This window comes from Prionailurus viverrinus, chromosome A2, assembly GCF_022837055.1.
Source record: "Prionailurus viverrinus isolate Anna chromosome A2, UM_Priviv_1.0, whole genome shotgun sequence".
NCBI lineage: Eukaryota > Metazoa > Chordata > Mammalia > Carnivora > Felidae > Prionailurus > Prionailurus viverrinus.
Window position 1 is genome coordinate 144,846,821 of NC_062562.1, and position 13,917 is coordinate 144,860,737.

General features: G+C 42.1%; 1 protein-coding gene across 1 annotated transcript in view; it reads left to right on the plus strand.

Moving 5' to 3' along the window:
• Positions 1 to 13,917, plus strand: part of SND1 (staphylococcal nuclease and tudor domain containing 1) — a 423,778-nt gene that overhangs the window by 25,074 nt on the left and 384,787 nt on the right. The window contains exons 2-3 of the mRNA XM_047848727.1: positions 3,799 to 3,948; positions 10,138 to 10,258. Of these exons, the coding sequence (XP_047704683.1) occupies positions 3,799 to 3,948; positions 10,138 to 10,258 (271 nt within the window). The remainder of the gene's footprint in view (positions 1 to 3,798; positions 3,949 to 10,137; positions 10,259 to 13,917) is intronic.

The window sequence follows — 13,917 nt, forward strand, 5'->3', positions numbered from 1 at the left end:
GCCTTTATTGGCAGAGCCGAGAAATGTCTAATCCATTACCTCAGTCAAACTGATTCATTGTGACAGCTGTTTTCACAAACCTCCTGCTGTATCAGGTAGGGCTAAGATCATTTTTCTAGAATATGTCATTTTATTAATATAATTGGATAAAGCAGTTACCATATGACTTGCTTTCTATGCCCTATAAATTAGCAATTAAGGATAATTACTGCATCCATGAAAGTTTGCAACGTGAATCAGTACAGCTTTGGCAGAACAATTATCCGTGACAGTTTCCTCTCAATCTTAACCTTATTCTTCTGAAATTAAAATTCTGATAAACTAACAATGTATTTTATTTACTTGTTATGTTTATTGTTTGTCTCCCCCTACTAGGATGTCCGCTCTCTAAGAGAAGATTTTTTGGTCTGTTATATTTCACTGAGTATGCCACTAGCCTGGAACGATACCTGGCACATAGTAGGCACTCATATTTGCATTGAATTAACCAATGAATAAATGAATCCGTCAATGAATAAAATTTAAAAAATTAATCCGCTTAGATGTCAGGTCTTTCACAGAGGAAAAAATGACTTGTTTTGGTGCTATAGGAGATAGAGTTTAAATTTGATACATAAACCTTGGTCTTTTTAGATTTTTTTCCAATGGAGCTACTTCTTCTTGGCTTTATTTGGTGAAGAACGTTGGATAAGAGAAGGCCATTAATATATTTTTATTGAGGAAGAAGTTGAGTAAAGACTATTGGCAAATGAGGCAGGTGAAAGGAGTTTAACAATTCTTAGAAGGAGAAATGGAGATAGCAAGAAGGAGGTGTAGTGTGTGTTGAACTATTTCAGTTCTATAAATAGTAGGAAGGAAACTAGTTCCTCTCTTATAGATAGGTCTCTTCTTTCTTAATGGTCTGCAGATGGTCTTTTCCTACTTTTCTACCAAGGCCATGCCTAAATGAGGGGGAGCAAGTTTTACTGGAGAGATGTACACGTGTCAGCCTTTTCCTCCTGGGGAGATAGGAATGGCAATGTCTCCCACGATGAATATCTATTCTTGTTGCTTAGGAGGTTGAATTGGTGCCTGCTGCTTGAATTTGTATACTCAGTAGTATAAAAGGTGTCAAGCAACCTGTAAAGTAAAAGTCTCCTCTCTCTAGTATTAATCCAAGCATTGACTATTGTCTGAATGGCATATTTGGTGCAGTAATGCAGAGATGTTCTGACAGCAGTCTTCAGAATAGCATTCAGGGAGAGAGGAAGAGGTACAAAGGAAGTTTTGCAAAATTCCTATGCACAAGTTGTTTGCCAGGGTAATAGTTATAGACCTATTGTCTCCCAGGGACCTGGGTTATTCGGTAGAGGCATTAGAGATAGCACCTTTCTGATATTTAGGGGACAAAGGAGGGTTCTTCTCATCAGTCATTCTGTTCTTAAGCTTTTCAGTGTGGTGTGTGTTTGTTTTGTTTTGTTTTGTTGGTTTTATTTTTTTATTTTTTTATTTTGTTTGGTTTTTGGTCAGACTTGAGAAATCAGGACTTTATTTTTTTTTCTTTTTCCTAGCGTGGGTCATTGCTCACTCATCAGGGTTTAACCTTGATCAACCAAGGTGGGTTTTCTTATACGTGGGCCTTAGCTTTTCCAGCTGGGCTTACTGAGAAGCACTAGGTCTCCTGGGAGTACTTTATTACTTTTTGTGAAAAGTTGACTAAAACTGAGGTGGAGGCATTGGGGACAGATGCTCTGGTTTGTATGCTGGATGTAGTTTGGCTCTCCTCAGCCCCATTTGGAATTTGTGCGTCAGTGATTTCAAGTACAGGTACTCTGCAATGTGCTATTCTCCTGATTATGACGAATTGGCTATAAATGAATCAGATGCAGACTCTTTTCCTTTACTTCCTTTGGTGCTTCTCATTTCAGGAACCCCAGACATCCTGTGCTCTAGGATACCTGTTCTTTCCTGGCTTCACTTTGAGAGCCTGTCTTTTTTAGAGTGTCAGTTCCCAGGGATGATGCCCAGGGCATGGGTTCTCAGGAGAGGCAGTTAGAAAGGCTGTCTGGTTGGAAGCTATAGAGTTTAATTGCTGGTGACTGGTGACACTTGATCAGAAAGGATATAAATGAAGAGCAGGACTTGCCATATATAAAGAAGACCATCATTTATTATATGTGTCCTGGTATAGCCAAGGAAGAGCCATTTAGACCAAGGTATGTGCTTCAGGTATTGGTGATACTGAGGCATTCATCAGAACGCTATTTTTTTTTAATTGGAATGTGTATATTTGTTGGACAGAGTTTCTGTAAGAAGGTAGTAGATTGGATAAATATGTTCTATTCATACAATGAAATATATAGCGATGAAAGTGAATAAACAGGTGTTTTACATCAACATCTATGAGTTTCACCAAAACAACATCAACAAAAACCCAAAACAGAAACAAAAAACAAAGGGCAAAAGAAGCAAGTGACATATGGGCACACACAGTAGACTCACTTTAGAGAGAGTTCGGAAATAGGAAAAATGAAGCTACATTGTATAGAGATGTATACCTAGATGGTAAAACTGTATAGGAAAGTAAGGGAGGGGTGGTCATAATGGCGGCGGGGAAGGGGCTACAAGTAGAGTAGGGCACAGAAGGGAGCTTAGGTTCTAGCATGTTCTAGTTCTTCACTTGGGTGGTGGTTATTCAGTTTGCTCATTTTTTTAAGTGTACATAGGTGCTTAAATGTGCTTCTGTATTTATATAAATATTTCATAATTTAAAGAATTAATTACAGTGGAGAGGTGAGGGAGAAATGTCAGCTAAGCAAATGTACATAGGGGTGGCTTCCTTTCCAAGCATCGTTCCTTTATGGAGAACTCTGCCGTGCTGTGTACCGAAGGGCTCTATGTTGGCAGATCTCGCCAGCCTATCACTAATTTTTCAGCACCTATTCCTTGTTCTGAAGCGTGAGATTGGGCGTCTTTTAGATCTAGTGAAGCCAGTGCTCCGTCCATCTGTTCATTAAATTGTGCCTTGCTGAGCAAAGACAACTTGAATAGCTTGGGTGACGTTTGTCATTTTTTTCTATACGCCTTTTCTTCTGTTCTCCCACTTGAGATCCTCCCTTCTCCCCTGCAGATATTTTAAGTTAAATCCTAGTGAGCTTCAGAGCTCTTTTGCAAGTGGGTTCTATGCCTGATGCCTTTGATTAGAGAGATAAAAGGAGCTACTGTGCTTGGGAGCTATAAGGTGCCTCGTAGAGCTAGAAGGTTTTAATCCTAGAGAGCGTGGATTTTCTGGATCACTTTGTGTGTCTCCCTTGGCCTAGACTGAGTGCTGTCCGCAAGGGACGTGCAGCATTGGGTGTACTTGGCCTCTTGTGGGTGGAGTGTAGGGGCTTCTTCCTTCAGCTTCCCCTTTTCTTAGGCCTTCCGTTGCTTGCTTCCCTCCTAAACGGGATGTGTGTGGGTGGAGACATTAACTTCTTAATAATTGAAAAGAGCATGGGTGGTGGTGCTTGCTGGCATGAAATTTCAGAGGTCCTTCGTCTCCATGTCTCACATGCCCTTTATCCTGAACAGTCTATTTCTTTTATGACTTTTCTGTTGTTTGTTTAATTCCTACTACTATTTCTGGGTCTGTCATTTCAGAATGTAGCCCAGCGTTTCCTGTGGGTGTTTCTCATAATGAAATTAAGAACAATCCCATTCGTTTATTTGAATGCCTCCAAGGTGCCAAGTATGTTGGGGATACGGTGAGGGAACACCTTACATTATGGTGAGATTACCTCTAGACCACTAATTTTCTCTTTTTCTCCCCCTCCGTAGGTCCTCTCAGGGTGTGCTATCATTGTCCGCGGACAGCCCCGTGGAGGGCCTCCTCCTGAGAGGCAGATCAACCTTAGCAACATTCGAGCTGGAAATCTTGCCCGCCGGGCAGCTGCCACACAGCCTGATGCAAAAGATACACCGGATGAGGTGGGTGCTTCCAGAGGCTTCCCTGAGGCTGCGGACCCGAGTTCTAGCCTAATGTCTTTGACTGATGCACATTTGTACTCTTTGTTTTCCTGTGTATTTTGAGTATTTTTGTGTCACAGGAACGATGACTCTGGACGCACCCGTGTGGCTGGCAGAGTTCACACACTCAACACCGCTAGCAGTGAATCCCTGGCCCAGCCTGTCTCTCCTGCCTTTCCTGCCTTTTCCCATAGGCTTCCCACCTCTGCACACTTGTCGGCATTGTCACTCCTTCTCATGGGACATAGGTTGGAATATTTCCTAGGTAGTCTCTCAGCCATTGGAGGCTGCCGTTGGTTATGGCAGCGTTCTTTTATTAATTTGTGTTTGAATTCTTCATTCACGTTCAAAATTCAGAAGGATATGGAGTGAAAAATCCAGTTCTCTCCAGGGACTACTGATGTCATTAGTGTCTTGTGTCTCCTTCCAGAGATACATTATCGCCTGTCCAAGCAGACATTCTCACTTCCGTAAATGGGAGTGTATTGAATGCCTGTGATTTATTACAGATTCCTAATCTTGGATCCATCTGTGAACCCCTTGAAATTGTTTGCAAAGTTTTGTGTAAACATGCATTGTTAAGGGAGGGAGTTTTTAAATTTATTTTTTATTTTTTAACATTCATTTTTGAGTGAGAGAGACAGGGCGTGAGTGGGGGAGGAGTAGAGAGAGGGGGAGACAAAGAATCCGAAGCAGGCTCCAGGCTCTGAGCTGTCAGCACAGAGCCCGAGGTGGGGCTCAAACCCATGAACCGTGAGATCATGACCTGAGCTGAAGTTGGACGCTTAACCGACTGAGCCACCCAGGTACCCCAAGGGAGGGAGTTTTTAATTGGTTTCTCAAGGTAGCTTATGGCTCAGTAGTCAAGAACCATTGTGTTATGGCAATTTGAGAGACTTACGAGCTTGTCCTGCCTTCCCCTCCTTTGCCCTATCACTCTACCTCTGTCTGTGGTCTACCTTGAACTCCTTGAGTTCTTCCATCTCCTAGTAGCTGCTGTGAGTCCAAATTTGGTATGGTCTAGTCTTCTTGGCTCCTATACTTTGAAACCTCAGTTCTTGTCTCTTCTTAAGTAGTGCTTTGGCTATCATTAGAAGTGAAATTTCTGGGTTCTAATTACTTGTCCTTTCCCCAACTTGATGATGTTGGGCAAGTTTGGTAGCTCAGCTTTCCTCTGCTGTTTCCTGACGTGGAAGTAAAGAAAAAAAGGGAGTTCATGGTGGATCTTCTGTTTAAGGAAAACATGTGTTTTAAAGAATCTATAATAAAAGGGGCATTTTGTTTGAATTACAGTAGTGAAGCAATATTATAGAAAATAGTGATAGAGACAACTTACCCATAGTTCTGCTGTCAACAGTAATCCAGTTAGATTCTTGGGATAATGACAAAGTAGATCAAAGAAATTCTTTTTCATTGGTCCTCCATCAGTGACCACAACTGTTGGGAATAGTGATAGTGTAGACATTGTTTGGGAGACTTAAACAAGATCATGTGAAGCACTTAGCACATGTCTATAATGTACTTGATGAATGTTACTTGTAATCTCTACTGCTATTTGTTAATTTGTTATAAATACTCCTAGTACTGTTAGACTTAATCCCTGAAGATTAATTCTCTCATAGCACTTTTCAAATTTTGCATGCTATAAGTGCTTTTCTTGACCAGCATTTTCAATAGTTCTTTACCTTTCAATTGTGTGTTGTGTAACAGCTTGAGTGCTCCTGTGAGGAGAAGTGTTGACCCTGGCTGGCTAGGGCTGATCAAGTTCATTGCCCCAGAAGAAAGAAGCAATGTAGTCTCTAAGAAAGAAGGGTTGGGTTTTAATTTCCTGTTTCGTGGATGGGAATCTAGGGCAGAGAAACACAAGGCCAGTTGGAACTTGTTCTAAAATATTTTAACTGTATCCTATGTAACAGTACAATAAAATCTTACAGGAACTCTTCTAGCTGAGAGAATACTCCGTGATCTGATCCCAGCCCTTATTATAGCTTCATGTATTTATACAGTGTGGTGCTTTTTTTTTTTTTTCTTCCCCCTCTTCCAGAGCAACCCTGTCTCACTAAGTTTCTCCTGGTAACTCTTCAAAGGTCCCTGAGACATGAAGTATTTGATGGCTACAGATTTCACCCTTTCTTAGCCACAGTCACTTCTTCTCTGTCCTGATAATCTAGTCTCTCTTTTCCCTGCTGTGATCTGGTTTTCTCCCCTTACTGTGCTTTTGAAGCTGCTCCGGCTCAAGGGACCAGTGATGCCCACTGATAACCCAAATCAGAAACCTGATTTCCCTTGCTGTCTCCTTGCCCTGTGACGTCCAGGCCTTTATCAAGACCTAGAGAGTCTGCCTCCTTTAAGATCTCTTCTCCATCCTTGAAACTTCATTACTACTCCTATTGTTCTTTGTTTCACTCTGATAGTGTGCTTGGAATGCTGAAATAATGGTGCTTCTGCCTTCAGTCTCCTCCCCTCTAAGCCTTTCTCTATATGCTCCCAGATCTTTTTGAAACAAAGTTTCATTTATTCCCTTGCTAGATATTATTCTCACATTCATTCCTTGCTTATATGTCTTTCTCTGCAACACTGTAAGTTCGTCTAGGGGAAGGACCTTATCTCTCATCTCTCTTCTTGTGCCCAGTCAGTGCCCAACACAAAACTGATACACAGTGAACCAACATGTGAACAATGAGGGTAAAAAACCTGAGCGTTTCCTTTGGGGGATCAGTGGATTGTGGAATGTGGCAGTGCCCTTTCTTTCTGGCTTTTTGCTGTTTTGGAGCAGGTTGCCCATTTTTTTCACATTCAGGTAGAGTCCAGGATGGTATTGCTCATTTGCTTCCCTTTGTATCACTGTCCCAAATATCATTTAGTTGATTATTCTCTGCCTTCCCACATCATACTTCCCTCATCATATCTTCTTTCAAAGAGGCTCAGCTCTCCCAAGCCGTGTGGCAGTAAAAGCGGCTCCACTGTATGTTCCCAGGCCTCTCTGCCCTGTTGCAGGCTAATCTCCAGTGTTGCCTAGCTACTCTAGGCAGCCTAGATACTGCATTGATGGGCATTGTGGGAATTACATACTTATTTCCCACAGATTTATTGAGTTCTGTTATGTGTGAAGCTCTGTGTTGGTTTCAGGAGAAATACAGAAATGAGTGTTAACAGTCCTGCTTTCAGTGGGCCTTTTGAGAATTAGGGTGGTAGGGTCGTGGGGCCTTGAGGGATTAGTTACATACACATGTGGCACAGTGGGTGGGGTGATAAGAAGGTGGGACAAGACGTATTGAGTACTGGGCCATGGCCAAAAGTAGCTAGTTTTAAGGATTTACACTCTCACAGTAATTCAGCAGTCCATCTGGTTCGAAGAAAAGATGGGAATTAAAAAACTCATTTCATCGTGGTAGACCTCAGACCTTGCTTGAGGCAGGGAGCAGAGTGCAAGCTGCTAGATTGCCAGCCGTTGGGCATTCTAAAGGAAAAAGGGAATTTTGAGTCTCAACTGCTTACTAGCCATTTGCTTCTTAGATTGAGCTCTGAGACATCATGAAAGGACCACAGCTGTTCTTCCTATTAGGCCATTCTGGAGCTTCCTTGATAAATGCTTTGGGCAACTTTCCCATTCTTGTTCCTAGAGTTGTTCTGGGAGGCTGTGTTGGGATAGCCCTCTCTAGCAGACAGCCGTCTGCAGGCTGTCCTCTGTATGGACACTTGCACAAAGATTTGTCCTGGAATGCCCTGTTGCCCTTGTGAGGAGTGGTTTGATCAGTAGCTCTCATGGGTCCCTGTTGCCTCTCTTCATAGCTAGTCTTGTGCAGTTAGTGAATTTGCCCAACCCTAGATGGAACACAACTTGAGAAGACTGGTTTAAGAAAGCAAGATTACAGAAATTAAATTAGTTTTCTTATAGGATTAAGTATATGTCCTTTCCAAGACCTAGAGTATGGCTTTCTCTTATTGCCTAGTGACTGACCAACTGTAAAACATGTCCTAAGAAAAGGGTGCTCCTTCAGCAAGTCTTAAAATCTGTTAGTAATTTTGTTTAGTTGGTAGAAATTGGAAGTTTCCTCATAGGTGCTACATAGTTCCTTGTGAACTGACCCGTGATAAATGAGTTTTTAATCAAGTTCCTTTAAGATTACTTGTTTTGTCAGAGCTTATGCAAGTTTTAGGCAAAGCGTGTATTACTGAATTTTAGATATTTATTAGCGTGCTACTCAAAACTGAATCCTGAACATCAGACCTGTAGCCGAGGATGTTTTTTAAGTGGATCACTAAGGTAATAAAAATGGAGGACGCTGTGCTAGTTTATTCAGTACTGTTTTTGCGATGTGGCTGATAATTGGGCTCATTTTTCAATTAAAAGACTCTTTTTGGTGACAGGTGGCTGTTTTCATTTTAAGGGGGTAGAGATGGGACATGAAAATGCGGTGAACTTTCTATGACCATTGAGTAATTGGCTCTTTTGCTCTTGGGTGCTTTGAGGAGAGAGCATTAGATGAGTGAGGATAAGCTTGTTTTTCTGTCTTTGAGAGCACTTACACAGGATCAGTTCTTCCTAGAAGCGTTCAGAACTGATGTTATACAACAGTACTAGTTTTGTGAACACCAGTCCGGCGGGTTGGTGAACTGCCATCTTTTGATTGACTTCTGGTTTCTGGGAAGTCATATGGGCGTTTTCTTTTAGAAAAGCTTGTTGGATAACTCCTTGGAATAATCTTAATGGCCTGAAAAGGTTAGCAGAGGCTTCCTTCCCAGGCCAGTCATGTACTATTTGCCTTTACTATGTGTAGCCCCAGCCCTGTGGCTCCAGGCGATTGTAACAGGCAGCGTACGCATGTTGTATACACTTTTCCTTTTTGTACTTTGCATTTTTCCTGCACGTGAGCTCCTGCAGATCATATATTCCTTGAACTCATACGCCCTCCTTCCTCATTTCTGTTCTGAGGGAACTTGGGGGCACTGAGCTAGGTCTAGACTGTAAATTCAAGTGTAGGTGGCTGCTGACATAGGACTGCTTCAGAGGAGACGTCTCCCTTTGTACCATCCTAGAAGTGATGGGGTGGGGATCTGGAGGTCACATGGAGACTCCTTGGCATTATGTGGATATGTGGCTCAACTCCTGTGTCAGAGCCTTAGATGGGTGACAGGAAAGAACCACAGTTGTCAAGATGACCCCTTACCAGGGCGTGTTACTGGTGTCTTCCCTGAGGTTGTGGGACCTGGGTCCCACAGGCACAGCCTCAGACTACAGCAGGAAAAGGAGACATTTTGGGGAGAATAGATCTTGCCCTTCTCAACTCTGTTGTTCTTAAAAAAGGTAGGGGGATTGGGTATAAGCAAGGCTCTTTCTTCTTTTTTTTTTTTTTAAGTTTTTTTAATGTTTATTTTAGAGAGATAGAGACAGAGCGTGAGCAGGGGAGGTGGCAGAGACAGAGAGACACAGAATCTGAAGCAGGCTCCAGGCTCTGAGCCGTCAGCACAGAGCCCAACATGGGGCCCGAAACCACGTACTGTGGGATCATGATCTGAGCTGAAGTCGGATGCTTAACCGACCGAACCACCCAGGTGCGCCAGCAAAGCTGTTTCTTGAGCAGGATACTCACTCTGGGAAATAGGAGCACTAGAACCTTGCACTTACTCTGACAGTGCCTTTAGCTGCTTTCAGGCTAGTTTAATAATTTGTGAAAGCACTTTGCAAACTGGAAAGAGACAAACAAATGGAGGTGGTTGTTCTTTATGTTTTCCCTTTGACTAGGTGAGTTCCTGGAGCCTGGACTTCCCATTCAGGAGTGGGCTGATAAATACAAAGCATTTAGAGTAGTGGCTGGCTCATGGCAAGTGCTGTAAAATTATTGGCAATTATTATTCATGAAGTAAACTATAGATCTGAATAGAAAGTGGTGGAGGAGAAAGTACTACTGCCAATATCTGGGAAGCTGTGAGGCCTGTTTTCAGGGCCTGTGCTAGTTAAGTCAACTGCTAGATTCTCCTTTTTTATGAGCCCCCTAAGTGTGCAATCTGTGTTGTGTGCATTTCATTTTTATATTCCCCTCAGGGCTTAGCATAGGGCCAGGGTATTGAAGGAATGAAGTTGCTTGAATGCTGATTATAGTCGGGAACTAGGCAGTTCTTACGTGACACATTTGTTTTGTCTTTCAGCCCTGGGCATTTCCTGCCCGAGAGTTCCTTCGGAAGAAGCTGATTGGGAAGGAAGTCTGTTTCACAATAGAAAACAAGACTCCCCAGGGGCGAGAGTATGGCATGATCTACCTTGGAAAAGGTGAGTTAGCAAGGAGAAAAGGACTCCTTTCTATCTATGTCTAAAGTTTCTCCAAAGATCTGATTTTATCTGGTGGAAGTCCAGAGTGAGTTCTGGTGGCGGGAGTTCTAGGACAGTTGGCTGTAGGTGTAATTGAAAGTCCTTTGAGTATCAGAGGTCAAGGTACAAAGGTGCAGGGGATTTCTCCCGATTCCTGCTCCTTGTTTACTCCTGTGTCTGCTTTCCTGGCCTGGTTTAAATGTGTGTACTACACCATAGCATTCTTCCTTATATTAGCCATCAGCCTGTGGAACTCCGTGGCTCTGTGCTTCTAGGTCATAGTGCTAATTGAATTCCTATAGATTTCCTATTGCATCTTCTATTTCCTTTATCTGTCTTGTGGCTTTTCTTCTCCTGGGGCTTTTTAAGAAAGGAAGAGTTGTTTGGGGCTTGTGGGATTTTGCAAGCCACTTGGTTTGTAATGAAATGGAAAGAACACAGGCTTTGGAGTTTTGTAGATGTGGATTAGAATTCTGGCTTCTGTTGGGGTGCCTGGGTGGCTCAGTCGGTTAGGCATCTGACTTCAGCTCAGGTCATGATATCGCAGTTTGAGGGTTCGAGCCCCACGTCGGGCTCTTTGCCGGCAGGCAGTTCAGAGCCTGGAGCCTGCTTTGAATTCTGTGTGTTCCTCTCTCTCTGCCCCTCCCCTGCTCACACTCTGTCTCTCTAAAAAATAAACATTAAAAAAAAATAAATAAAAAAAAAGAATTCTGGCTTCTGTTATCGTGTACCCTTACTTAAATCTTAACCTTTGTAAGTTCTAGTTTCATCTGTAAGCTATTGAGAGAGTTGAAAGAGATAGTATATGTAAAACAGTTGTAAAACAGATAGTATATGCAAAACAGCAGAGTATGTACTCAGTGTATGTGCGTGGGCGCACATATACCTATTGTTTCACTGGGCCAGATGGCTCATGGGACATTAGGTGTTCTGATCTTTTTTGGATTAGGTAGAGGGAGAGGAGAGTATGATTGTGGGATGGAGTTTGAACAGAAATCAGACATTGAAAGGATTGATTGGGAGGATATTCTCCGTAAAGCAGCCATTTTGGGAGTTATTTTGGGAGCAGATAGGGTTTTGTTTTGTTTTGTTTTGTTTTTTTATAATCTTTGATTAAGTTCTGTGATTTTTTTTTTTCTTAAATTTTTTTTTTTTTATTGTTTATTTATGTTTGAGAGAGAGAGTGACACAGACTGTGAGTGGGGGAGGGCCAGAGAGAGGGAGACACAGAATTGGAAGCAGGCTCCGGGTTCTGAGCTGTCAGCACAGAGCCCGACACAAGGCTCGAACCATGAACTGTGAGAGCATGACCTGAGCCAAAGTCAGACGCCCAACCGACTGAGCCACCGAGGCTCCCCAATTCTGTGATTCTTTGATGTAGTAACCTTCCTACTGAGCTGCTTTAGATAATCTTTTGACTTGGGTAGCAAGTAGTTGGAAATAAGTAAACAGGGTATGTGGCATGGCTAACAGCATCCTCTTAAGATTCTAAGCGTAGAGGTCTTAGAAAAGTGAGTTAGGGATGACCATGGAGTTGTCTTGTTTGATTACCCAGCAGACAAATACCCTTTTCACCCTCCCAGACAGATGGCTACCTGCTTCTTGATTGCATGGGAAACTATAGGATTAGTCATCTTTTCAGAAAGATACAAATTTGCTTTTTACCCAAAATTCAAATAACATAGTAGGATATAAAACACTTAAGCGTTATTGTTGGATGGCTACCAGTTAGAAAGAACGGAAGACAGAAGTGCACGGTCTTCAAAATGCAATCACTCAAGGATTTTATCACCTAAAAAATTGCAATTCCACAACAGCTGGTCAGTCTTCTGTCGCCCTGCCAGAGACCTCACTGAAACTACCGAAAATGTCAGGCATAGGTAATTTCTGTAGGGACCACCTTTAAGAGTTCTTTTAAGTAAACTCAGCCTTCAGCTAAAATGGCCTAAGTATTTATGTTGAGGGAAATTGACATTTAAAGTCTTTGTTTTTAGAAAGTTTATTTTTAAAACTGACCCAAATTATAAACTGGATATACTGTAGCATGCTAATGTACTAGTGTTTAAAATAAAACCTGGTACATGGGAGGTGATCAATAAATATATACTGAAAGAATGTTTGGAATTACTTACATCTTTCAGTTTTAAAGGTTTAAATGACTTAAAGTTTAATATTTTCACTCAACTCTTTTATCTCAATGCCATTTGTAATGAAATGTAATGAAATCTCAATGCCATTTGTAATGAAAGGAACAGTGGCTTAGATAATTAGTATCCTTATGTGTATCCTATTTCATGGTTTCTCCCTTTAAATTTTTTTAAAGTTTATTTATTTATTTATTTTGATTTTCTTAAATGTTTTTATTTATTTTTGAGAAAGAGAGAGTGTGCGAGCAGGGGAGGGGCAGAGAGAGAGGGAGACACAGAATCTGAAGGAGGATCCAGGGACTGAGCTGTCAACCCAGAGCTTGATGCGGGGCTGGAACCCATGAACCTTGAGATCATGACCTGAGCTAAAGTTGGACGCTTAACCAACTGAGCCACCCAGGCGCCCCTCCTTTTTAATTTTTTAAGTTTTACTCTTTATTTTTAATTTCGAGAGTGTGTTTGTGCCTGTGTGTGCTTGAAGGAGTGGCAGAGGAAGGGAGGGGGGAGGGAGAGAATCTTAAGCAGGCTGTATGCTTGTGCACAGCCCAACATAAGACTCGATCCCACAACCCTGGGCTCATGACCTGAGCCAAAATCCAGAGTTGGACCCTCAACCAACTGAGCCAGCCAGGCGCTCTACTCACTTCTTTTTATGTCGTGGAAGAATGGTAGAATTTGGGAATTTGTGGTTGATTTAGAACTTACTGGGAAAAAAAAAAAAAAGATTAGTCCTCTGACATTTGGAGAAAATACAGTCCCCTTGCTCAGAATATCGTCCCAATTGTGACTTGATCAGTTTTATAATTTGATAAGTAATAAGCAAAAGTCAGATCCTTGGCCTGCAAATTCCCCATTTCAGTATTCTATCCACCATGTTTTGTTGCTTCCTTTGGGAGTCCAGCCCAGGGAAATGTATTTTTCTCCCTTTTGAAGGAGCAATCAGAACTCACTTTTTAGAAGTGGGTCAGCCAATAGCCGTTTCATCGTGCTCTGTGCCAGGAAACTGAAAGCTGTTTGGTCTGCAACTAATTGGCTGGCTTTATGACCACACATCTTGTTTGTACCTGGGCTTTTTCATGCTTTCCACCCCTCTGACCTCTTGGCACCTTACTGCTCAACTTTTTCTTTCTTTCTTTCTTTCTTTCTTTTTTTTTTTTTTCAAGTTTATTTATTTTGAGAGAGCGTGTGTGCGTGATTGGGGGGAAGGGTAGAGAGAGAGGGGAGAGAGAATCCCAAGTACGCTTGTGCCGTCAGCCTGGAGCCCAACGTGGTGCTTGATCTCATGAACCATGAGATCGTGGCCTGTGTGGAAACTGAGAGTTGGACACTTAACCGACTAAGCCACCCAGGCACCCCTCAACTTTTCCTTTAATTGTTAAACCCTTAAAAACCCTTCCTTTTGACTTTTTGCTCTTTGGGATTCTTGTTGCTTTGAAATAACCAGTGCAATACTTGCTATTGTCAGATAGTTCT